Source organism: Pristis pectinata, chromosome 38, assembly GCF_009764475.1.
Source record: "Pristis pectinata isolate sPriPec2 chromosome 38, sPriPec2.1.pri, whole genome shotgun sequence".
NCBI lineage: Eukaryota > Metazoa > Chordata > Chondrichthyes > Rhinopristiformes > Pristidae > Pristis > Pristis pectinata.
In genome coordinates this window covers 6431593-6458562 of record NC_067441.1, presented here as the reverse complement: position 1 = coordinate 6458562, position 26970 = coordinate 6431593, and the positions used below count along the sequence as shown (strand labels likewise).

General features: G+C 46.3%; 1 protein-coding gene across 1 annotated transcript in view; it reads left to right on the top strand.

Annotated features, from left to right (window-relative positions):
* Positions 1-20057, top strand: part of dnajc4 (DnaJ (Hsp40) homolog, subfamily C, member 4) — a 117613-nt gene extending 97556 nt beyond the window's left edge. The window contains exons 6-7 of the mRNA XM_052045290.1: positions 732-818; positions 19413-20057. Of these exons, the coding sequence (XP_051901250.1) occupies positions 732-818; positions 19413-19512 (187 nt within the window). The 3' untranslated portion in view covers positions 19513-20057. The remainder of the gene's footprint in view (positions 1-731; positions 819-19412) is intronic.
* Positions 20058-26970: the final 6913 nt, after the last annotated feature.

Below are 26970 nucleotides of genomic sequence, written 5' to 3'. Positions count from 1 at the left end.
TATTCCACAACCTTTAATGAAGGCTCAGCCAAATGATGTAGCACAGTTCCTCAGAGATGAAGAAACTTCTGGCATCTTGCCTCAGGTGGTGTTCCTCTAGGAACCTGGATTGGCAGCAGAAGTGATTGAACGGACTTCACGCTTAAGCTCCACGCATTCTTCAGCAGGATTCAAGAGACAGCAATCAGTGGCAAGAAACCTAACGGATATATTTCCTTTCAGAGAATGGTAGTATGTGTCTGAAATCAGCACTGAGATTGGAATAGGCTCTCTCCCACCCCAACCCTACCCCTGCTCTAGTCTACCCCATCATTCATTTACAGCATGGTTGATCTGCATCAATTGGTTTTTGGTTCCCTCTCCCTTTAAGCCTTGCTAACAAGTATCCATAAATCTCACTTTTGAAATTATAGATTGATCTCAACAGATTTTTCGGGAGAGAGTTCCAGATATTCAGTGTTCTTTGGGTGTGAAAAAATGCCTCCTAGAATAACCCCTCAACTCTCTAACCTCAGGGTTATGCTGTATTCTGGTTGTTGCTGCTTCCCACTGGAAATGCATCTCAGACCGGTTCCAGTTTTAACAGTCTTGGACAGCTGAGCTGACAGCAGTATTATCTCTTGTGCATTTGTGGTCACGGCCTTTTGTACTGCTTTAAGCCAAAATCTTGCCCTTCAAATTTGCAAGGGAGAAAAGAAACTAGTTGTAAATCAAACTTTATTGCCTTGCAGGAAACTGGAAGAAGCTCACAATAATTTCATGGACCACAAGGACCGAGTTATAACAGATATCTATAACGAATCCAAGGAAAGAGCAAGGTAACATTCCACCTGTTAACAAGTGTCCTGGAGTGATTGAGAGCCAGGTAAAGGTGATAGGACTGATTGCACTGGGGGCAGGGATTAATGGGGAACTCCTCTGGGCAGGGTTGTTGGGGAGTCTCCCTATGGTTATGGTTGTTGGGGAGACTCCACTAGGCAGGGTTGTTGGGAAGTATCTACTGGACAGGGTTAGAAGAAGCCTCGACTGGGCAGGCTAAGGGGAGCTTCCACTGGACATGGCTAGGGGAAGCCTCCATGGCAGGGTTGTTGGGGAGTCTCCACTGGGAAGGGTTGTTGGGGAGTCTCCATTGGGCAGGGTTTTTGGGGAGTCTCCACTGGGAAGGGTTGTTGGGGAGCCTCCACAGGACAGGGTTGTGGGGAGTCTCCACAGGGCAGAGTTGTTGGGGAGTCTCCATTGGGAAGGTTGTTGAGGATTCCCCATTGGAAAGGTTGTTGGGGAGTCTCCATTGGGAAGGTTGTTGAGGATTCCCCATTGGAAAGGTTGTTGGGGAGTCTCCATTGGGAAGGTTGTTGAGGATTCTCCATTGGAAAGGGTTGTTGGGGAGTCTCCACTGGGAAAGGTTGTTGGGGAGTTGTTGGAAGCCTCTCCTGGGGAGGGCTAGGGAGAGCCTCTTCTGGGCAGGGCTGGGGGAGCCCCCACTGGTTGGGGCTAGGGGGAGCCTCCGCTGGGCAGAGTTTTGTTTGCAATTCTAAATGATATATTGAGCGTGAGCCAGTAAGTGATGTTGAGCAAAGGATTGTCTGAATGAGCAAGTCTGAGAGTGAGGGAGGGTGTAAGAAAGAATGATTCTCTGATTGAGTGAGCTCATTAAGCATTCTTGGCAGCTTTGAACTTCTGACTTGGAGATTATAATGAGATTTTGAATGAAGATACAGATCTGGTGTGCTCCAGCTTACTGATGATCACAGTGTCCAGGGAATGTTAATGACCATGACTTCTTTTGCCCACATGGCTTTCAATTTGAGTCAAAGTCTGTGTTCCAATACTCCAGATATCTGGAACGCTCCCCATTCATGATTCTGTGATGACCAAATTTCACAAATACTTTCAAATGTCAGTCTTATTTAATATTACTGCAACAATGTTCCAGTGTCTAACTTTGGGGAAGTTGGCTTGTGTTTGGACAATGGATTAATTACAAGCTGTGGAGCAGCTTAAGAACGGGGATCTGTGAATGCGTTGCACTGCTCAGACTGAGTGCTTGCCATATTTTGGTGCGGCAGCCTTTTGCCCCACCCTTCCCTATCCTCATCGCACCTTGAGTCAGGCACCACACAGTGATGCTGTTCAAAGCAGCAATCCCTACCTCTGCACTCGGAGGAGGTGTTCTCGCCTCAATCCCATCCACTGATGGACTCAGCATGGCAGTAATGTGTCCATGAATCATTTATAGCATATTTAAATCTGTTTGTGCCTCTCCCTGTTTCTGTTATATCCTATGGTTCTACAAACACCATCCTCCCATCAGCCCTCCGTACCCCAGCTCCACACTCTTGTGCATTCTCCTCTTCTTAAGCCCTGCACCTGTATTTCCAACTCGTTGAAGCAGCCAGCATAATCAAAGACCCCAACCACCCCAGACATTCTCTCTTCTCCCGTCTCCATCGGGCAAAAGATACAAAAGCCTGAAAGCACGTACCACCAGGCTCAAGGACAGCTTCTATCCCGCTGTTGTAAGACTATTGAACGGTTCCCTAGTATGATAAGATGGATTCTTGACCTCGCAATCTACCTTGTTATGACCTTATTGTTTACCTGCACTGCACTTTCTCTATAACTGTAATACTTTATTCTGCATTCTGTTATTGCTTTATCTTGTACTACCTCAATGTACTGTTGTAATGAATTGATCTGTATGAACGGTATGCAAGACAAGTTCGTCACTGTGCCTTGGTACATGTGACAATAATAAACCAATTCCCTTTTTAAAACTATGATTCTCCCTATCCCTCTCACCCTTTAAGATGCCTCAGAGCAAATCTCAAACTCTTGTTCATCCTACCTTGGTTAGTTTTTGCCACATTTTACCACCTCAGGATTTCTACTTACGTTGGCAACAAGTGTTGCTTTTTGTTAATGGGGGAAAATGCAACTTGGAATATTTTGAATTAAAACACAACGAAATTACTTTGAAACCCTGAGGGGGCATGGCACAGTGGATGTTGAGATGTTTCCACTAGTGGGAGAGTCTCAAATGAAGGGGACATAGTTACAAGAAAAGGGAGCAGTCACTTAAAACTGAGGTGCGTAGGATCAACTTCTCGCAGGAGGTGGTGAATCTCCAGGCTAGATTGTTGGAGGTAAAGAGGAGGTAGATAAATTTTTGAAAGATTAGGAAATTAAGAGCTATAGTTGGCACAGAAGAGGAGTTGAGGCCTGGGGTATGTCAGCCATGATAGTGTTAAATGGTGGGGCAGGCTTCCGGGCCAGAAAGGGTGCTTAAGAAAGTTTAGAAGACATTTGCAGTGGCCTATTCCTGCTTTTATTTTCTTCTAAATTAAAATTAAAAAATAAACTACAGGCGCCGGAATTCAGAAATAAAAACAAAAAGTGCTGGGAACACTCAGCAGGTCAGGCAGCATCTGTGGAAAGAGAAACCCTTAGCATTTGAGGTCTGGGACCTCCGCCAGAACTGATGAAGGGTCCTGGATGAAGTTTTGATTGAGCATCCCAGACCTGAAGCATTAGGCATTAGGCTGGAGACACAAGGGACTGCAGATGCTGGAATCTAGAACAAAAAAACAAACTGCTGGAAGAACTCAGCGGGTCAGGCAGCAACTGTGGGAGGAAATGGACGTCGACATTTCGGGTCGAGACCCTTCATCTGGACTAAAGGAGTAGAGGGGAAATAATCGCTATAAAGAGGTGAGGGGAAGGGGTGGGGTGAGACCTGGCAGATGGAGAAGGGAAGGGTGGCAGTAGCGACCGAGGCTGGCAGGTGATAGATGGAGGCCACAGAGGGCTGTAGATGGTGGAATTTGGTAGGAGAGGAAGGTGGAGCAATGGAACCAAATAAGGGAGGTGGGATAGGCAAATGGGAACAGTGGGGGGGGGGGGGACCCAGGGGGAGGGGTGTGTGGGTGAGGGGCAGATGGAGAGGGTGGAGGAGGGGAAAGAAACAGGGTGATTGGGTCTGGAGTGGGTGTTGGAGGCACTGGGTGGATCAAGAGGAGAGAGAAAGGGAGAGCAGGTTACCTGAAATTGGTGAATTTAATGTTCATCCCATTGGGTTGCAGACTACCTGCTTCCCTCTCCACAGATGCAGCCTTTCCTGCTGAGTGTTTCCAGCATTTTCTGTCTTCATTTCCTATTTTCTTGTGTGTGCTGTTTCATATGATCCTCAGTAGTTCAAACAGAAGGGCCCGGGTGAGTGCGCCATCAATGGCGCATTCACCAGCATTTGCTTCCATTGAATCAGTGGGGGATTCAGCAACAAGCCAGTGGCACTGTTAACCACTGGACCGGTAGAAGTATTCAGCACTGGGCTGGCAGCACCTTCTGGCACCAAAGGTCCAATTACATCCCTGAGCATGCATTATTTAGACCTACTTGCCAAGGATGACAACTGGAGATGGAGGCAGCTAGTACTTCTGAAGTTTGATCCGTAGATCACTCTAAGAACAGAATTAAGAAAGTAATAACAGGAGGCTGCATGAGTGAGCTGAATGGAGAGAGTAAAGCTGAAAATATTTCACACTTATCTACCCTGTGATTAGCCATGTAATCATCTGTCTCTGGTTTTACATTTTGCATTTATTCTGTGTTTACACTGTCAGTGCAGATAACAACATTCTGTGTGCTACGATGTTCAAGCACCAGTCAAAACCAAAGGCTGATCATTTGTGCTGCCTTTGAATATAGGAATAGCGGATTTTTCATCACCTTGAACTTGCAATCCTATTTAGTTAAATCATAGCCAAACTATAACTAGAGTATAGTTCTGTGGCTTTTAATGTCCAACTCTAGCAACAATCTGAGAATATTTAGTTATTTCTGTTTATTTAATAAATTACAGGTTGGACATATGTTCCATGAAAATAGAGCTTCAAAGGAAATTGGTAAAGTATTGAAACAGGGTGAAAATATTTGAGACGTTGAGCTGTCTTTTGCCTTTGCTTTTGGCCATTTCTGGGTTTGGCATTTAGTTCCACCTGCCACCTCACACAGGTGCCCACTCTGCATGGGTAAGTCTAGTCAGTGCATGTCAACAGGGCTTTCGAAGCGGAGGCCTGGTTCTGCTTTACCCCATGTATGCTTCCAGCAGTGCCTCATGGATAACAGCTAGGAGCAAGAGCCCTGAGCTAGTGCCTGAACTCAGAAGGGGGTTTGGAGTTGCCAGGTCCCAAACCTACAACTTAAAAGGACGAGAGCAAGGGACACACAAGAACACCATCGTCCATGAGCTCACCTCCAAGTCACACAACATCCAGACTTGGGAAATATCTCACCATTTCATGATTGCCCCTGGGTCAAAATCCTTAACAGACCACAGTGGGAGTACCTTTCCCCATGGACTGCACTGGCACAAGCAGGTAGCTCACTGCTATAATCCTGAGCAGAATAAATCTCTGTTCAGGCCTTTCCATAGTCAGTGAGTGAAGAAATACATGTTGACAGCATTGAACAGCCAGCCAAGAGCCCATGAGTAACAAACTCTGCGTATGTTTATATCTATTGCACTGGTGTGTATATGGGATGTCCTTGTGAGAAGAAATGACCAAATACTGTTTACAGCTGTTTCATGGTTCTTCAGCCTTCGCCCTGAGTACTTTTCTTATTCCCAGCTGTGTACTCAAAAGCAAGTGCCAAATATTTATGCAGCTCCTATGGCTACACAGGGCATAATTAGACACAGTTTAAAACTGAACCACACAAGAAGTTTGATCAAATAGAGGCTCATCTCAAAGGAGGTTTACGGTCGGAAGTCTGCGATTGAGGACCCAGGCAGCTAAAGAGGGCTGTCAGTATTGGGGTGATGGAAAGGCAACTGTAGGGAAGGAAGAGGAGGAGCATAGACAAGGTTTATGCTTGCACATAATCCTGGAGAATGTTGCAGAGATAGACGGGACTTCTGGATGTCAGATTTAATTCAGTGGGATTGCTCTTGGAGCAAAGGAAGTTGAGATGAGATTTAATGGAGATGGGTGGCACAGTGTCGCAGCAGGTAGAGCTGCTGCCTCACAGTGACCTGGGTTTGATCCTGACCTCCGGTGCTGTCTGTTTGTGGAGTCTGCTCATTCTCCCTGTGACTGTGTGTGTTTTCCTGCACATCCCAGGCTGGTAGGTTAATTGGCTGCTGTAAATCACCCTTAGTATGTAGATAGGTGGTAGAATTGATGGGAGTGTGTACAGGTAAGTTACAAGGAAGATTGGGATTGTTGTATGAAATACTATTGACTCAGTGGGCCAAATACCCTCCTCCTATGTCAGAAGGAAAAATGGAATCTATGGAAAAGATTATGCCGGCTTTAGACAGGGTCAGTAGAAGTTGTTTCCTTTGGCAGGGTGGTTCACCTTTTGGGGAGAGGAAGATACAAGAGGATTCTGAGGAAAAACTTACTTATACAGAAAATAGAAAATCTGGAACTCATTGCTCGTAGGAATAATAGAACAAAATCAATCAGTGCTTTCAAAAGGGCATTGCAAGGGCCCTGAAAAGAGAATAATTTATAGCGCTGTCAAGAAAGATTTGGGGAATAGGACTGATGTCATTGCCTACTTGGAGCTAGGACAGATTGCACCATATCCATTCCAGGATCCTACATGTTGCCGGATGGGTAGTCAGTAGATATTAGTGAAGAAAGGGAGTGATGGGGCCACAGAGCTGTACAGCACAGGAACAGGCCCTTTGGCCCACCACGTCCTTGCAGGTCTTTTTGCCTATTTTCACCAATCCCATTTGCCCGCATTAGGTCTGTATCCTTCTTTGACCAGCCTATTCAAGCACTTGTATCTGATTCCACACCTCCTCTGGCAGCGCCTTCCAGACATTTACCCCTCAGATCCTTTTAAAACTCCTTCCTCTCAATTTAAACCTATGCCCTCTTGGTTTTGATACCCCTACCATGGGAAGAAAGATTCTGTCTACACCTCTCAAAATCTTACATACCTCTTTCAGGTTACCCCATGGTATTCTTTGCTGCAGGGAAAACAAGCCCAGCCTATCTGATCTCTCCCCATAAAAATTGGTAAGTTGGTTTATTACTGTCACGTATCGAGGTACAGTGAAAAACTTGCCTAACCTTCATACAGATCAATTCATTACAATAGCGCATTGAGGTATTGCAAGGGAAAACAATAACAGAATGCAGAATAAATGTTAAATAAATGTTACAGAGAAAGTGCAGTGCAGGTAGACAATAAGGTGCAAGGTCATAATGAAATAGATTGTGAGGTCAAGAGTCCACCTTATCATACTAGGGAACCATTCAGTAGTCTTACAACAGCGGGATAGAAGCTGTCCTTGAGTCTGGTGGTACATGTTTTCAGGTTTTTATATCTTCTGCCTGATGAGGGGGGGGAGAAGAGAGAATGTCTCTTTGGGTGAGGTCTTTGATTATGCTGGCTGCTTTACCGAGGCAGCGAGAAGTATAAACTGAATCCACGGAGGGGAGGCTGGTTTCCATGATGTGCTGAGCTGTGTCCACAACTCTCTGCAGTTTCTTGTGGTGTCCGGCAGAGAAGTTGTAAAGCCCTCCAACTCAGGCAGCATCCTGGTGAATCTCCTCTGCATAGGGATTAGTCCACTCTTTTTCTCCTCCTCCAATGACACATTAAAAATAAATTAATTACTTGATCGCATTTTGTGAGTCTGCATTGTGAACAAGCTGCCCGCCTACATTACCAGACTTCAAAAATACTTCAAGCTTCATGATGTGGAATTGCAAAAGTCACTGTAGAAATCACTTATTTTGTTTCCCCTGACTTGCTTTTCACTTGATTGAGATTTCCACTATAGGGATGGTGTGATGGGTGGAGGGTGGGGGGTAATCTCCAGGCAACTCAAGTCCCCAGGTCATAAAGGCGCCACAGGAATGTGAGTTCTTTCCATTTGCAGGAATAACGTATGCCAGTGAGAGTGTTAAACTCTCATTGCAATCATCTGAACCATAGACCTTGCTCCTACATATCAGGCACCTGTTCCTTACAGCTCACTGCTCTTGTGTATCTCATTGTTGTAGATAAAATCTCCAAAATACCACCAGCTGAGACAGGCCCAGTCCTGTTCATTATCTGTTCCAGCAAGATCAGTTGAATGACTCAGCTTCTGCACCAATAATACAACATGTTTTTATGGTGGCACTGAACTGCAGCCCAGCTCTATCTCGATGAGACAGTGTAAAGGGAGCTTTTCTTATGTAGCTAACCTATGCAGTCCCTGGGTGTGTGTGACCAGACAGTGTAGAGGAAGCCTTACACTGTATCTAACCCATGTTGCTTCTGATCTGGGAGTGTATGACAGGACAGTGTAGAGGGAGCTTTACTCTGTGTCTAAGCCATGCTGTCTATGCCCTTTTTGTTTACAAAGGAGGTTTATTCAGTGACTACAGCATCACATTATTACAATACTTCAATATTCCCACAATTTACAGACAATCACTTCAAATTACAACGCAGTCATCTCTATCCAGAACGCGCTTGAACCCCTGTGGTGCCCACCAATCCTGGAAGGCCCCCGTGTGCTCCTTCTGCAGGGACACATGGACACGGACGCAACCCCGGAAGAGGGGCAAGCAGTCAGCTTGGGCAGAACTCTCAACTACCCGCCACATAGACCCGTGACTGGCCACGTTGGCCAAGCCCAGGAGCAAACCAATCAGGAGATCCCCAGACCAACAACCCCCCCCCCCCCCCCACCCCCTGCACCAGGTGACCGAAGATCAGGAGCGTGGGGCTGAAGTGTGGCCAAAACTTAAGGAGCAGCCCCTCCAGATACTCAAATAGAGGCTGCAACCTTTCACACTCCATATATACATGGTACACTGACTCCTCCTGGCCATAGAAATGGCAGGTGGCTGGGGAGTCTGTAAACCAACTTAGAAATCCGTTACATGGTACTGCTCTGTGCTACACTCTCCACCCCAGGTCCCCACTGTAAAGGGGGAGGACTCCCCCATAAAGAGACCTCCACTGGGGACCAGGGACCTCCCTCATTGCTGGATGGCAAAACGGACCACCACGGCGTGTCCGGAGCTGTCCCTGCCCTGGGGGTATGTGGTGGGACAGTGTAGAGAGAGCTTCACTCCGTGTCTGACCCATGCCCTGGGAATATGTGATGGGACAGTGTAGAGGGAACTTCACTCTGTGTCTAACCCATGCCCCGGGAGTGTGTCACCAGACAGTGCAAACGGAAAGTTACTCGATGTCTAACCCCTGCTCTCCCTGCCCCTGGAGAGTTTTCGTGCCCAGCCCCCTTTTTTGTGTGTTTTTTTCAAATAACTTCATTAGAATTTCAATGCAAAACAAAGCTTAAATTTTATTCTCAGTGTCCAGGACGCCCATGCATTCTTAGCTGTTGCAGAAAGTCCTAAGCAAACCAGTGAGCATTGTATGCTCCCTCCGCAGGGCCACTCAGGCACAGGAGAGGGGCAAGCAATTGAGATGGACAGATCACCCCCCCTCCCCCAGTGGCTCACTGTCTGGGCTTATGATTGGCCATCTTGGCTAGACCCAGGAGCAGACCAGCAAGAAAGTGTCCAACAGGACTCCCCAACTGCCTTCCTCCCTGCCTAAATAGTACCCAAAGGTCAGGAGCTTGGGAGTGAAATGCGTCTAGAGATCGAGGAGCTGCCCCCTCAAATATTCAAACAGGGGATGAAACCCTACAGCCACACCCCCATCACTGTCACCATTCTATATATGCTTCTAGCACAGACTCTTCCAGGCTGCAGAAGTTACAGGTAACCTGGGAGTCTGTGAAACTGCTGACAAATCTGTTGTACAACACTGCTCTGTGCAATGCTCTCCACCTCAGGTCCCCAAGGTAAAGGGGGGAGGAATTCCACACGGAACAACCTCCGTTGGGGACCACCCCTCCCTGCCAGGTGCTGAAAGGGCTGTCTGACACAATGTGCCCAGATGGCAGACAAAGGCGAAGAAGGGGAGAGGGTGCACAGCAGCCCCCTCAGTGTAGCATGGAATGGCACAGAGGGCATTTTCAAGGCACAGCTCAAGTTGCGTAGGAACATTTGATGGGACAGTGTAGCAAGAGCTTTATCCTGTATCTCACCTATGCTGACCCTGCCCTGGGAATGCATGACGATTTTTCCTCAGGTTATCCCTGCTCTGGGAGCGTTTGGACAATGTAGGTGGAACTTTACTCTGTGTCTAACCTGTGCTACTCCAGCCGTGAGAGTGTGCGACAGGATTGAATAGAGGGAACTTTACTTTGTGCCTACCCCCACATGGTCCCTGCCCTTTGTGTTTGATTAGACAGAGGGAGCTTTGAAAAGCAAAGAACTGCAGATGCTAGAAGTCGGAAATATAAACAGAAAGTACTGGAGATATTCAGCAGGTCAGGCAGCACCAGTAGAGAGAGAAACAGAGTTAATGTTTCAGATTGATGGCCCTTCATCAGAACCCAGGGAGCTTTCCTGTATTTCTTACTGGTTCTTGTCCTGCCCTGGGACTATTGCACAGGACAATGGAACAGCTTTAGTTTCTCTGTGACTCTTGTTCTTTCAGTCTCTTGTTACATTGTTTTGTTCAGGAGAAGATTAATACCTGCTGCACTGTCGAACATATAATGCGGTTTGTTTGCAAAATCTGAGTTTGTTTAGCATGCATTCCGAGTTAATTTGCTGATAAATCCATTGGATAACATCAGAGGCAGGTTTCAGCCAACAGTGGGGACAGTAAACTGCAGAGCAATGCTTGAGAACATAATCCTGGCTCTGGGCACACGTCCATGAGTTGATACTGGCCAATCAGAGAGCAGCTGTGCCAAGAAATATTCCATTTGTATTGTGACTCCCGGAAACTCCAGATCAGAATGGGGAGAATTTGCAGATCTGTGAACGTCAGGCCACTTCATTAATCATACGGCAGAGCAGCATAAACACTTGGAGCACATGGTACGCCACAGGATAACTCAGCTTTGAAAATGCCTCTAGGTAACTCTTGGACAAACACAGGGATCTAGGGAATCGGGGTATTCAAAGTATTACGAAACCGCAACACACAAATCAGGTATTTGACCCAGAAGTTTCTGTAAGTTGTTGGTAAATATTCTGCTTGAAATGGAACTAAGACTGTAGCATCAGTAATTGCTTGCTCCACACTAGGCTTTCTCCTGTTTTATTTCATCCTATCAGCTTATCCTTTTGTTTCTTTCTCTTTCACATGATTATCTTGCTTCCCCTTCAAAGCACCTCCAGTATTCGCTCTCTGGGAGGGCACATTGCACGTGCTGTGTATGTTTCTCCTGGATTCCCTCGGAGGTCTGGCCAGCTATCTCATTTTGGTGGCCCCTGGTTCTGGTCTCCCTCATGTGGATACATCTCCTTTATATCTACCCCTAACAAAACCGTTCCAGTGGTAAAGAACCTTTATGACATCTCCCCTTTTCCAGAGAAAAGAGCCCCAGCCTGTTCAGTATGTTGTAATAGTATAATCTCTCAATTCTGATATAACTGCAGCAACTCTTTGTTACATCTTTTCCAATGCTTGTCTACCCTTTTTGTAAACTGGATACCAGAACTGTGACTGTGCTCTCAGTGTGATCTAAGATTTAACACAAGTTTAACAGAATTTCTATGCTTTTTATTCTGTCCCTGTAGTAATGAACCCCAAAGCTTGGATTCTTTTCTTATATCCTTGTTAATCTGTGTCACTGCTTTTGGTGATAAATGTGTCTGAACCTTAGGTTCCTCTGTTCCTCTACGTAGACTTACCAGAATTAATCAGTGTAGGAAGGTGATTCGCACTTACCTATTTTCGTGTTCTTACTGCTAATTAGACGTCCGTTGATTTATGTTGCTGCTGATTTTGAAATTGTTCTTCCATTCCCTGAGTACACATTATGCCTGCATGCTGTAACCGGTGTTGGTCCAAGCAACGATCTCTGTGGAACACCCCCTTACATTCATTTATAAATCTGAGCAACTCCCCTTAATGCCTTCTTTACGCTTTCAGATCGAATTCCATTTTTGCACTGATCTGTATGTGTTGGGAGTTGGTGCTGGCCAAAGTTAATATTTTGCCAAAGGGTTTCCATTTCTCTGGTGAAAATAGCAATGCACATTTTTCCAGCACCTTTACAATGCCCCCAAGTGGCTTAAAGCCAATGAAGTACTGCTTGCTAAACTGTAGTCATCATTGTTACAGTGTTGGAAACACTGCAACCAGTTTGCAAGCAGCAAGTTCCACACAAACAGTTATAAGCAGATAATCTCTTCCTTAATGATGCTGGCTGAGGGCCATCAGCTCAGAACTCTAGGAAAACTCCCCTCCTCTTCTGGTAGGGCCACTGGATCTCTTAGGCACACACTAAGTGCAGCCTCAACTCCCTGAGGTTGCAATGGCAGTTAAGAAATATCCCACAACAGGAGGCCGTTTGGCTTATTGCATCTCCTTGGTGACTCTGATGGAACCCTCATCTTAGTCTCGTTCCCTCTTCCTTTCCTCAGCTTAGAACATTGCCCAGTGCTCTTTCTCTTAGCTGTCTGCCTTTCCCCAGACCCTTTAAATGTCTCCTTCACTGGAATGGTTCCAGGAATGAAGAATTTCAGCCACAGGGTTAGACCAGAGAAGTTGTATTCTCCTTAGATTGGGATGGGATTTGAAATGAGCGCATAAGATCATGACACCTTTAGGCAAAGTAAATAGAGGGAAGCTTTCCGATTCGTGAGTGGATCAAGGAACAAGGGGTGCAGATTCAAGGATTTAGACAGGAGATGAAGAGGAGTATGAGGAAAAGTGGGGGCCACCTGCAGGAGTGGTGGAAACAAGGTCAGTTCCAGGCTTTTAGAAGAACGTTTGCTGGGCACTTGAGCAAATGACTGAATTGCTCTACGAAGAGCTGGCACAAATTTGGTGGCCAAATAGCCTCCTGTGCCCCAGAAATTCCATGATTCTAATTCTATGAAAACAATCAAGGATTTTACTCCCTAACTGATTCCAGTTAATATTCAAACGTCCCTCTGTGTTTAAATCAAAATACCCCAAATCTCACCTTCAGTAATGGTAAATAAAAACAGGAGAAGCTGGAGACACTCAACAGGTCAGGCAGCTCTGGAGAGAGGTGAATGGTCATTGATTAGAACTCTGCTTCCTTCTCCACAGTTGCTACCTGACCTGCTGAGTATTTTTGGCATGTTCTGTTTTTTTTTAGTTCAGCTACCCAGCCTCTGCAGTTTTTTGCTTTTACCTCACCTTTTGATGTTTTGGTGACAGTCTTCAATTTATGCTTCCTAGTTACTCGCAAACCAGGGCTTCCTTTTAATTTGCTCTTTCAAATCTTCCTTGTGATTTTGACCCCCTGTAAACACTATAAATAGGAGGTGATGCAGGCATGAACGTGATAATTATCTGGAAGTTATCTACACGCTGTGATCGCAGCTATTTGCTTCTTAAAATACTAATCCAATCTCACCATGGAAAGTACAATCTCAAGGACTATAGACTGTGAATCCACCCCAAATAACGCAGTATTAATACAGGACAAAAGATTGATCTCACACCTTTCCCTTAACTGACGATAAATTACTGGAGGAAGTTCACAGTCCAGACAAAGGATCGAGCAGATTAGTAAAGCCACTGTGTTAACACAGATGCCTAGAAAATGAATTACACACCAGTGTTTTTTATGTGCTATGCTGGAAGTCTGTAAGGTAAAAATATTCATTCCCATCCATTCCTACCATTTGTACAGTAATATATCACAGTAGCACAGCTAGTAGAGCTGCTGCCTCAAAGCTCCAGCGATCCAGATTCGATCCTGACCTTCGGTGCTGTCTGTGTGGAGTTTGCATGTTCTCCCTGTAGCCGCAAGGGTTTCCTCCAGGTGCTCAATTTCCTTCCACATCCCAAAGATAATGTGAGTTGGTAGGTTAATTGGTCACTAAAAATTGCCCCCAGTGTGTAAGTGGTAGGAGAATCTTGGGGGTGGAGGAGTTGATTGGAATGGACAGACACTAAGTTGCAGGGAAAGCTTAGTGGGTGATTGTTCTGTGAGCCAGCATAGACTAAATGGGCCAAATGGCCTTCTATGTCATAGAGAAGTATCTGGATATTCTTAGGAATAAAGAGTTTTGAGTTTGGGTTTGAACTGCCGCTTGTCTCTTAGATGGATTAAAGTTCAGCTTAAGCAGGTGGTGACTCTTTCTTTAACTTTGGACAGCTTTGTACTTTCATCTTCTGTTAGCTGATTTGCGTTTTGATCTTTACACTCACATTGGCTGCAGCTCCTGTGCTTGCTCTGATTTCTATCAGTCTCCAGTCCAACAGTCTGCAGTTCAGATTAGCCATTACTGGTGCTTTTGCTTGCCTCCCCGCAGCCTGTAGATTGCTCCCACCTTGAGAGGAGGCCATTATTATATCAAAAACAATATATCGGGAAACATGCCATAAATATTCACCTCCAAGTGCTGACATTGAAACTGAAACTTCAGTTCACCCATCAGGTGAATCCAAAGTATCTCATGCCTGCAGCTCAGGGAAGTGTAGGGGAAATGCAATGGTGCCCTTCACTCCCACCTTAGAGAGCAGGTGGTGATTTGGTTCAGTGCTTCCTCTCCCACTGTGCAGTTCGCCCTCAACTCCAGAGGGTATAGGCTACGTCTGAGTTATATGAATTACAGCCCAGATTATGAAGTGTCTGGAGTGGGACATGAATCCACAACCTCCTAACTCTGGGGTAGTTACCCGTCACTGGTGTGCCCTTTTTAGTTTGTCTGGCTGCTGGTTCTTTATTGTGCATCCCTCCTCTCTGGGTTGGCTTGGATTTGTTCCGGTGATGCCCATTGTGGGCTGACAGTTTGGTCACAGAGCAGTTAAGTTATCAGAGGCTTGGACCATTGATCCAGAGACTCATGTCTGAAGCTTGCCACAGCAGCTGGGAGATTTAACATCAAATAATTGAATAGTGCTGCAATAGATCGTGAACTTACATTGTGATCATGCATTGGATTGTCTTAAACACATCTGGTTTATTAATGTCCTTCAAGGAAGGAAATAAGCCATCCTTATGTGAGTATTGAATGGTTCCCTTATACAATGAGATGGACTCTGACCTCACGACCTACCTTGTTGTGACCTTGCACCTTATTGCACTGCACTTTCTCTGTAGCTGTGACACTTTACCCTGTACTGTTATTGTTACTACATCAATGCACTCTGTACTGACGCAATGTAACTGCACTGCGTAATGAATTGACCTGTACGATCGGTTTGTAAGACAAGCTTTTCACTGTACCTTGGTACAAGTGACAATAATAAACCAATACCAATACCAGACCGACCAATGTGGGTGACTCATACCAGCCTCCTCAGGGTAATGATAAATGCCAACAACTCCAGTGCCGTCACGTCCTTTGGAAACTTGTGACAGAGGTGCTGCAGTATCAGAGGTGCTCATCACTAACCTGACGCACTGTCCGCTCTCTCAGCTTAGACGCGAAGAGTCCCAAGCTGAGCCCAGTACGCATCCATCAGCCAAACCACTAAAACCAACGGCCCAATCATTCCGCTCCACCGCCCCCCCTCCCTTGTGATCTTGCTGTGCACTGGCCTCAAACCCGCGACCCCCTGAATCAGTGGCAGGAGCGCGACCCGCTGACTCCCAGGGTCCCTTAAACTGACGAGTGACATAGGCAGAGAAGAAGACCGACCACTGCCCCCGACAGGACTCGTGTTAAAACTGGCTCACCGTGCAGGGTGTGAAGCATAGCAGGTTGCACAGCGCCTGTGAATCATACTGGTCTGTCCAGGAGATTCACCAGGATGTCGCCCGGGATGGAGCAGTTCAGTTACAAGGAGAGACTGGAGAGGCTAGGTCAGTTTTCCCTGGAGCGGAGGAGGTTAAAAGGCGACATAATTGAGGCATATAAAACAACGGCAGGCAGACATTTCCCCATATCAGAGGTAGATAAAACGAGAGGGCGTAGGTTTAGGGTAAGGGGGAAGAGATTTAGGGGGGATCTGAGGGGGACCTTCTTCATCCACCCCCTGGAATGAACTGCCTGAGAGAGTGGTTGAAGCTGAGTGGCTGACAGCACTTAAGAAATGTTTAGATGTGCGCTTGAATCACAGAGGCACAGAGGGCTATGGACCAGGGGCTGGGTGAGGGGATTAATATGGAAGGGTGCCCGCTGGTTGGCGTAGCATTGGGTCGAATGGCCTGTTTCCATGCTGTGCGATTCTACGATTGTGTCTGTCTGATCTCCGTGAAGTGTCCCGTTGCCCTCCAATCACTTGCCAGATGTGCTTGTGCGCCTCCGGAGGCTCTGCCTGTGAATCGGGCACGCGGGAGCCAGTTGGAACTGGCGTCTGTCAGGAGTGGGTGGGGTCTGTCTGCGGACCTACGTGTGTTGCCGCACACTCTGGCCCACGGGGACCTGTGACGCTCTTGCCATGCCCAGATTATGCCTCAAAGTGATTGTGTGCATTGAAATGAAACTGCCTTTCTATTGTGCTCCCGACGACTGGAGCTCTTGTTCCAAGTCAAGGCACGGCGGAAGTATTCATACTTTGCATTCATGCCCCTGAATGGGGAATGCGATACCCCATAGTAGGTGACTTGTTTTCATCTGGTGATTAGACACCCCCTCCCCCCACCCCCACCCCCTCCCTCCCTCAAAAGGATCATTCTTAACTTTACACCAACACCAAGTTAAGAAGTTCGTGAGACAGTCCGTGAGCCTGACAGTGGCTGCAGCCCAGGGCCAGGGAGGGGAGAGGGAACAGACCAAGGAGAAGTGGGAGTCTCCGTGCCAACCATCTCCTCCACACACAACCCCCACCCCACCCCAACTCACTTGTGACCAGTTCAGTAGCTTGGCAGCTGCAGACGGTATTAATCCCTCTGATGGACGCAGCAAAGGCACAGACACTCAGTAACGTGCTCCACTGAAGTGTAGCTTGTGTATCTCGCTGACAGTAACCTGACAAAGAAAGTGCTGGTCGTCTGCAACCCCCCTTCCCCCCCCCCCCCCACCACCTAATCTCGCCCCAACACCCAATGTGCTTGCTATCCCTCACTAATTGTGGGCCAGGTTCTAAAATCATCATCCAAATCCCTGCATGGCCTCACCCCTCTCCCCGTAATGTCCCGTGAATCCTCAAACCCCCCCCCCACCTCCCAGATCTCTGCACTCCTCCACCTGCAGCTCCCCGGTATCACCATCCCGCTGTCTACACTTGGATTTCAGCATGGCCAAGGCTCTGGAACTCTGTGCCTATCCCTCCAAACCAGCCTCTGTGACCAAGGATTGGACTGTGTCATTATTCAAGTCGCTGTCGTACAGCACAGAAGCAGGCCCTTTGGCCCATTTTGTCCATGCTACCCACCCATCTGCACTAATTCCATTTACTGGCACTTGCTCTGCATCCTTCTATGCCTTGGTGATTCAAGTGCACCTTGGGGCGTTTTACAAGCAGTAAGTGCAAGATCTTGCGGCTTGGTAACCTCCAGTTCATTATGTTGTTTAAATATTTTGTCCTTGCACACTTACCTCTCCTCCTCTGAAGGTGCTGTCTCCATTCAAGCACCTGTAGGCAGGAGGGACAGGCAACTGAAGGGTTACATCCAGGGCCTGCTGCTGTTCCCTGCCTGACGTTGCCAACCCCACTCCTGCATGAGGCGGGGGACACTGGATGACGATCAGGAACAAAGTCCTCAGCTGATCTTCATTGTCCTCTTGCCTTTAGGTCTGAAGGTTCTGGGTTTAACACCTGGACTGTCAGTCCTCTGCAGTGCAGGGAAGGGTGCCTCACAGTCAGGAGAGCTGTTGAATAGATGAGACCTTGAAAGATCCCGTGCAGCACTTCCAATGAAGTCCAGGGTGATCCACAGTGATGTGGACAGCGTTTATCAAGCAGTCAGTATTACGGATTTAGATGGTCATAAGACATAGGAGTGGAATTAGGCCATTCGGCCCATCAAGTCTGCTCCACCATTCAATCATGGCCGATTTATTTTTCCCTCTCAACCCCATTCTCCTGCCTTCTCTCTGTAACCTTTGACACCCTTACTAATCAAGAACCTATCAACCTCCGCTTTAAATGTACTAGATCCATATGATCAGGTCTTTATCGAGTTAGTGCCTGTGGGATCTTACTGTGCACATATTGGCTGTCATGTTTGCTGCTCTCCAGGACTGACTGCACTTCATAACTACCTCAGTAGTTGTAAAACAGTCTGGGATATCCTGAAAGGGATGTGAAAGGTGCTAGAAAATTGCAGGTCCTTCTGTTCATTAAACCAGAGGCGTTGAGGCTAATTATATCTCCTGATATTGTTCCTGGGATCAGCACACTCAGCTCAGACCTTCACTAATTGAAAACCTACTGACGTTGTCCCTATGTGCCACATGCATCTATTTAGTATCTGTCACCTTTTCAGGATGTATCAAAAGCACATTGACAGTGGACATTATTTATTCATTAACCTGGGTGTCGCCAGCAAGGCCCAATGTTTGTCCCCAGCTCAAACTGCCCCTGAGAAGGTGGTAGTGAGTCACTGTGGTCCTTCTGTAGTAGCTTCCTCCCGTGTGTACTGTTGTAGGGTGTTCCAGAGTCATCCTGCTTGGAAACAGGCTCTTCAGCCCATTGAGTCTACACCAACAATCAAGCACCCAGCTACACCAATCCTATACTAATCCCCATTTTATTCTTCCTATTGAGTATATGCCTCTCAAACCAATCCCCCTAAATTCCATTCCCCCACTTATTTCCCTGTAACCTATCTGGCCAACAACCTCTCTCACACACCTTGGGGATGTTGGAAATAACCAGAGCACCCAGGGCACACTCATTTTCAGGGAGAATGTGCAACTGCACACAGTCAGCACCAGAGGTCAGGATCAAACCCGTGTTACTCGAGCTGTGAGGCAGCAGTACTACCAGCTGCGCCACTCTGCCCATGAACAATGTGTCAGTTCTGCTCCAGAGAGAGTGCTGACTCTCACAAAGAAAGATTTGAAATGGGAATACAATGGGATTAGCAACCCTTCAGGATTTTCCTGGAACATCCAGAGTAGAATCATAAAGCACGCCATTCAGTCCATCAGTGCTGGGCCAGCTCATGTGATCCAATTCACCTCACTCCCCAGCTCTTACCTGAGAAGCTTTTCTCCTTCAAGCCTTTATCTCTTTTACAAATAACTTTGCATGTGTTTCCACTGTCCTCTGAGGCATTAATTAATCACCAGATTTATGCCATTAAATGTCCCCAGGTCATGCTTCTTGTAGACCCATGCAGGTGGGTTCAGTTGAATTGGTTTGGAACAGAATTCAGAAACAGATGGATCACCTGAGATGAAGTGGAGGTGGTGTTCATGTCTGTTACCAATTTTCATCCCTTGTGACCTCTTGTCCAGGCTCCCCCATGCTCACACTCTTATTTCTCGTAGGATGAACGGCTTCAAGAAGCAGCAAGAAATCCTTCGCCAGAAGCACGCAGACTTTATGGAGAAGTATAGGCTGAAGAAACAAGGGGGCGATGACAAATAAAAGCACTGCAGGACGTCCCACAGTGACTGTGTCTGACTCCAGTGATATCCATCTGTTGCACCGACACTGGCTTCCCTTCAATGGCAGATAGCTGACGAGACAACACAATCCATTTGCTTTAGCATATCAGTTCTCAGATGTGGGAGTCTTTAGCAAGTCCAGGATTTACTTTCCAACTCCAGTCATCCTCAGTCTTCAGAGTCTAGTCCAGGCAGTGCAGGCATTTGGTATACTTTGCATCAGCTTTAGGCGACGAGGTTTTGTGTTCAGTTTACTCAGCTTCGTTGGTGTGGAGACTGGAGTTACATAAAGACCCAGATCAGGTAAGAACAACAGGATTCCCTTCTTAAAAGAACATTAGTGAATAGGTTGAGCATTCTAGCAGCTTCACAGTCATTTTCACTGGATTCAAATTCCCAATCCAGCAGTGTGGAATCTGAACTCACTTTCTTGAGATGACTGGTCTAGGTTCTCTGTAAAAATGGCCAGGTTATGAACACCATCTTCATCTAACTTTAAATAAACCCAACCTCTCTTTAGGTTTTACTGCACCAATGCTGTCGGAGTTATTCCTGACCTGACTTGTAGTGATTTCAGTGACTCACAGAAGTTGATCATATCGGGTGTTTTATTGAGATAAATATGTTTCCAGTTTTACTTGACATATGAGTCTGATACATTGTTGCATTGAAACATCTAATTCTCAATAGTGTTCCACCCTTGAATTTTGCTGAGTATAAAATCCGCCCCTCAGTTGTATCAATGTTCCCGAGCCACTAACCATTACAGGATTACTCTTCAATTTGCATTCACTCTTGTTAAGATCACTTAGACTTGCAATTGCTTAGAAATACATCAAATGGAGAGAACAAAATCCAAAGCATTTGGCTCCACTGCTCAGTGCTGGTGTTTTTGCTCCTCACCACCTGACTTCATCTAATCCAATCTCTTTATCCTAATCCCTTCTCTCTAATGCATTTAGCCTCCTCTTTATAGGCAGATAGTTTTATGGGGACAGGCTGGAGGGGCAAGGTTTGCATCTGCTGCAGTTTAGAAGAGAAGGTGACTTGATTGAATTATACGATCCTAGGGCTGACAGGGTGGATGTGGAGAGGATGCCTGTGGGAGAATCTAGAACGAAGGGTGACTGTTTATAAAATAAATTGATTAGTAAGGAGGTTAAGAGATATAGGGAGAAGGCGGGAGAGTGGGGTTGAAAAAAACAATCAGCCATGATTGAATGGCAGAGCAGACTCGATGGGCCGAATGGCCTAATTCTCCTATATCTAATGGTCTTATAAGGGGTCACCTATTTAAGACAGAGAAGGAAACATTTTTCTCTCAAGAGTTTGCGAATCTTTGAAACTGTCTTCCTCAAAGGGCAGTGGGAGCAGCCGTTGAATAGTTTTAAGGCAGAGGTAGATACAAACTTGAAATGCAGTGGTTTGACAGATTACCAGAGGTGGTGAGGGATGCAGAATTGAGATTACAGTCAGATCAGCTGCGACCCTTTTGAATGCCAGACCAGGCCTGAGTGGCTGAGTGGCCTTTTCCTGCTCCTGATTCATATATCCGTGACTGCCTCGATGATAACTGCTACAACCACTCCATGTGCTTGCAGGGTGCATGTTTTCAGCTCTCCCGGGGTAAATAGATCATTCCTGAATTCTATTTAAGACATTGTATGTGGAAACTGCCTTTTCCATCAGCCCTGGCATAGAGGGTAGCACTCTCCCCTCTTAAGTCAGAAGGTTATGGGCTGAAAACCCTCTCCAGAGAACTAAGACAACACTTAAGAATGCTTTACTATCAGAAATGCCATCTTTTGGATTGAAATCCCACCTACCCTCTTCAGTGGATGCAAAAGATGCCGAGGCTGGACTCCTCCCTGCTGTCCTGGGGCCAGAATCTACCCCTCACTCAACCTCACTGTGACGCACCAGGCCGTTATCGCATTGGCTGCTGCATTCAGTGCATTGCAGCAGTGGCCACACTTCGAAAGGTCTTCGTTGGCTGCGGAGCATGGGATGGTGAAGGGTGCTGGAGGAATGCAAGCCTGCCTGCCCCTTACCGTTACCCCTCCCTCTCAGCACATCTTATTTCTAGCTTCCAATCTCCTTTGTTGATTGTTGACAGAGCAAATAGAGAGGTAGTTCCTCTGGTTTGAATTGCCGGTGAAGTGTAGGCTTGGTGGGCGGGTGAAGGATACAGGGGACTCCCGAGTAATGTGTGTAAAGCTTTTCTATTCAGCGCGGGAGTTCAGTCAGTAAACCATTGCTGACATTGCTTTCACCCAGCCCAGGATGTTGCTCTTGGGGAATGGCCAACAGACGCAGGTAACACAATAGGGCCGTGGAGGAGGGGGGAGAGAAGAATAAGTGGCTAGAAAATAAGCCGCTTCTCAAAAGCTTCATGGTGAGGGAAAGTCATTAAATTTACATTAAAAATCAGAATGTTGATAATTCCATATACCACATACCAAATGCTAGCAAAACTTCAAAAGGAGGCTGTGAAATAATGTACAGTAAAACTCCAATAATCTGCAAGCTTCAACAGTGTTGGACCTGAGGATTTTCTGAATTATTGGGTGTTATTTTTATTAATAAGATAAGATTTCTTTATTATTCACATGTACATCGAAACACACAGTGAAACGCACCTTTGCGTAGGATGTTCTGGGGGCAGCCCGCAAGTGTCGCCACGCTTCCGGCACCAACATAGGATGCCCACAACTTCCTATCCTGTACGTCTTTGGAATGTGGGAGGAAACCGCAACACCCGGAGGAAACCCACGCAGACACGGGGAGAATACAAACTCCTTACAGAGGGCAGCCAGAATTGAACCCAGATCACAGGCGCTGTAATCGCATTATGCTAACCGCTAGGCTACAGTGCCGCTGTTACCACAATATGCTTTTAATTTACTTTTTTTTAGCATGTTACAACAGTATTATAATCCATTTTCTCGTGAACCAGGTAAGTCTAAAGTTAGCAAAGAGCAAACTGCTAAGGAACCCAGCGGGTCAGGCAGCATCTGTGGAGAGAAATGGACAGTCAACGTTTCGGGTCATCAGGACTCTACAGGTTCCAGCATCTGCCGGCTCTTGTGTCTCCCCAAGTTTAAAGGGAGCACAGGAACCAGGGACCTGGTGAGTGGGAACGGAGTTTGGCAAACACCACATGGTGAGCCAAATACTGAACCATTTGGGATTTCCAAATAGACAGATCATGGATTATCAGAGTTTATACTATACTGGTAATAAATAGAGTAGTTAAGGATCATGCTGGACTCCCACCCTGCTCCTTTGGACAGCAGCACCTATTCACTAGGTATTAAATGACTAAATAACATCAAATGTCCACATAAAAGCAGGCCTTTAGCTCAATTTGTCTATGCCGAATGTTTGTGCTCTACACAAGTCTTCCCTTCATGAACTCCAGTGCCATAACCTTATTTTCCTTTCTCCCGTGTGTTTATCCAACTTCCCCTTAAATGCATCCTTGCTATCTGCCTCAGCCTCTCCCTTCCATATTCTCCCAAATTTCATCTTTGCCCATTTACTGCTTGTGATTCCATTACATGTAAGGGCTGAGAAGGGAGGGATCTCACCCTTGGGAGGAGGGAGATGGTGGCACTGCTCACACTCACTGGCACCCTGGTCATTTGGGGCAATTTCTGGGAAACAGACTGTGCCTTCAATTCTGCGCATTGTGAAACCGGTCTCTCCAAAGTATCTCTCCTGTGTCTAATACCGGACGGGACATGCCGGAGGGCCTGTGGAGGAATGAGCTTTTGGGTTTCCCATGGGCTTAGGAATGGTGACAGGACAGGGAAGTTACAGAGAGGAGGCAGGTCAGAACATCTGAAATGTGAAAAGAGCACAGTGCTGCTGAGGTGTCAGTCTTGGCTGAGTAAAGTGCACTCTCACCTCCGAGTCTGAAGATTGTGGTTTGAAGCATGCACAGAAACTTGGTCACAATCCAAGCTGTTACTTCAACATTGCACTATATGAGCACTCTTTTGTTATAGCTGCTATATTTTTTCCTGTGCATGGGCCCTCTCTGCACAACCTCTGTAAAAGAGCCCCTGCCCTACTTAAAAAACTTACAGTGCCCTTTAATCAATGTCCAGATCCCCAACCTGTGAAGTGTGACACTCTGGAATTTTCCAATATAGTTGGGCAACAGAGTGGCGCAAAAGGTAGAGTTGCTGCCTCACTATTCTAGCAATCTGAGTTCAATCCTGACCTCTGGCGCTGTCTGTGTGGAGTTTGCACGTACTCCCTGTGGATTTACCTGGATGCTCCAGGGTTTCCTCCCACATCCTAAAGTCGTACAGGTAGGCTGAATGGTAAATTAAATTAAATTGGTTTATTATTGTCACATGTGCCAAGGTGCAGTGAAGAACTTTGTTTTGCATGCCATCCATACAGATCATTTCATCACATCAGGATATGAGGTAGTACAAGGGGAAGCAATAACAGAATGCAGAATAAAGTGTAACAGCTACAGAGAAAGTGCAGTGCAGGCAAACAATAAGGTGCAAGGCCATAATGAGATAGATTGTGAGGTCAAGAGTCCATCTTATCATACTAGGGAACTGTTCAATAGTCTTATAACAGCAGGATAGAAGCTGTCCCTGAGCCTGGTGGTATGTGCTGTCAGGCTTTTGTATCTTCTGCCCAATGAGAGGGTGGAGAAGAGAGAACATTGGTGGTGAGTGGGGTCTTTGATTATATTGGCTGCTTTTCTGAGGCCGCTGTAAATTATCAGTGTAGGTGAGCAGGGAGTTGATGGCACGTGAGAGAGAATAGGTTACAGGGAAATAAGCAGGGAAATGGAATTGCTCTGTGAGCTGGCATGGATTTGATGGCCTGAATGGCCTCTATCTGCATTGTAAGGAAATATGAAATAGTTAAGAGAAACCCTGCCGTTAGCATTTCCAAACAGAAAGGAGATGCTAGGGTATTCTCCTGTTAATCAGGTGATTGAAATGCTGCAAGTTCAGATTGACTTTACACATGAAAATATCTTCCACTCACTGCATTTTTACAAGAAGAATTATCCTGGCTTTATTTTGGAGAAGTTAAGTTGCTGTAATTGCTATGTTTGTTCTTTGCTATAATTGTAAGTTCTGTTGGATTCCTTTGCCATTGAAGAGTATAGAATCATAGAGTCATTCACCACGGAACAGACTCTGCAGCCCAACCATGAAATACCCCTTTACACCACTCCTACACTAACCCCATTTGGCTCTCCCCACATTCCCATCAGGTCCCCCCCCTCCTCCCCCAGATTCTACCCCTCACCCACACATTAGAGGCAATTTCCAGTGGCAACCTACACGTCTTTGGAAGGAAACTGAAGCTCCCGGGGAAACCCACGCGGTCAGAGGAAGAATGTGTAGACAGCACCAAGAGTCCCTGTGAGGAGGCAGCTTTACTAGCTGTGCCACTGTGCTAATCTCCCTGTGACTGTGCAGGCTTCCTCCGATGCTCCCACATCATGCAGGTTGGTAGGTTAATTGGTCGCTGTAGATTGCCCCTCGTGTGTTGGTGAGTGAATGGTGGGATCTAGGAAAAGTTGATGGGAATACTTGGAAAATAAATTTAGATTGCTTTAAATGCATGCTTGCTGGTCATTACATACTCAAGTGGGCTGAAGGGCCTGTTTCCGTGCTGTACGACTGTGAGCTTGGTGACCCAAAAGTGAAACGTCAAACACTTACTTTGGATAAAACAACAGGAGAAGGGAGCACAGCTTTAACCTTAAGGGTACTTTAGCCTTGACATCGTGCTCCCAGAGCGAAGGTATCCTAGAATTTAATCCTGACAAGCGCAAGGTGATGCATTTTGGAAGTCAAGTAGGGTTAGGACACGCAGTAACTGGTAGGGCACTAAGGAACGTTGATGAACAAAGAGACCTAGGGGTCCAAGTCCATAATTCCCTGAAAGTGCAATAGAGTAGTGAAAAGGCAGATGGCATGCTTGCATTTACCGGCCGGGGCATGAAACATACGAGTCAGGACATTATGTTGCAACTTTACAAAACTTTCCTCAGACCGCACTTGGAATATTGTGTGCAGTTCTGGCCGCCACACTTTCAGAAGGCTGTGGTTGCGCTGAGAGGGCGCAGAGGAGATTCTCCAGATTATATTGTCTGGATTGGAGGACTTGAGTTATTGGGAGAGATTGGATCGGCTGGACTGGTTTTCCCTGGAGCAGAGGAGGCTGAGGGGTGGCTTGATAATAATATATAATATTATAAGAAGCAGAGAAGGTTAGATAGGCAAATCTTTATTTCCGTGGTAAGGGCATCAAAAACATAGGTTTAAGGTGAGACCCAGGAGTTTTAAAAGGGATCTGAGGGGTAAGTTTTACACAGAGAACTGCCAGAGGAGGTGGTGGAATCAGATACAAACTCTACATTTAAGAGACATTTAGATGGACACAAATAGACAAGGCATAGAAGGTCCTAATGTAGGCAAATGGGATTAATGTAGAAGGACAAAAAGGTTGGCATGGACATGATGGGCTGAAGGGCCCATTTCTGTGCTGCACAACTCTCATTGATCAAGGACCAGCTCGATGCCAATGCTGGGGGTGTGATGGCGTTCAGAATCCCACTTGAGTGATGGCTGTATGTCTTTCCTTGCCCCCAGTTATTACTGGGTGCAGTGAGAAGAGCCTCTTTGGAAGGAGCAGACAATCATGACCGTGGCAAACAGAATTGGCTAACGGTGCAGGCGTTGGTACTGGTGTATTGTCATCCTAAGATTTGAGAATTCCCCCTTCAAGGAGTCATTGTGTTGAGAAAGTTGGATAATCCAGAGGCAAATCAAATTATGAAAGAGAATGGAAAAGAAGGAACTTATTAGCACAATATTAGACCACTGTTTACTACTGGGAATACTCAGTCCTTCTGTCCACTAGAGACTGCAGATGCTGGAATTTGGAGCAAAAGACAAACTGCTGGAGGAACTCGGCAAGTCAGGCACAATCTGTAGAGGGAAATGAATAGTCGACATTTCAGGTTGAGACCCTTCACCTGGACTGGGCTTCTTTCCGTTAAATGTGACATTGGTTTATGCAGAGACATTATATCCGTCTTGTGACATGGTACACCCCATTGAGTTGAGGATTAGCTGTGCAAATATGCTTCACTCCAACTGCACCTGATCTACGCCATGTCCCCCTTTCTCATGGTTTGCACACGTGCGTTTGTACATTAGGTTGAGTTGACCACATTTACAGTGCAAGCATTAATATCAGGACAGGGTGTCTGTGCCCTTTCAATAGCAAGTTGTTATCCAAGCCTCCTAAAGAAACCTGCTGACGTCAGTCTAGTTAGCCAAAGCATTTTCCAGCTAATGAAGTATTTGTTTGTTTGACGTGTAGTCGCTGTTGTAATGTAGGAAACGTGACAGTTGATTTGCAAACAGGAGGCAGAGAGACAGCA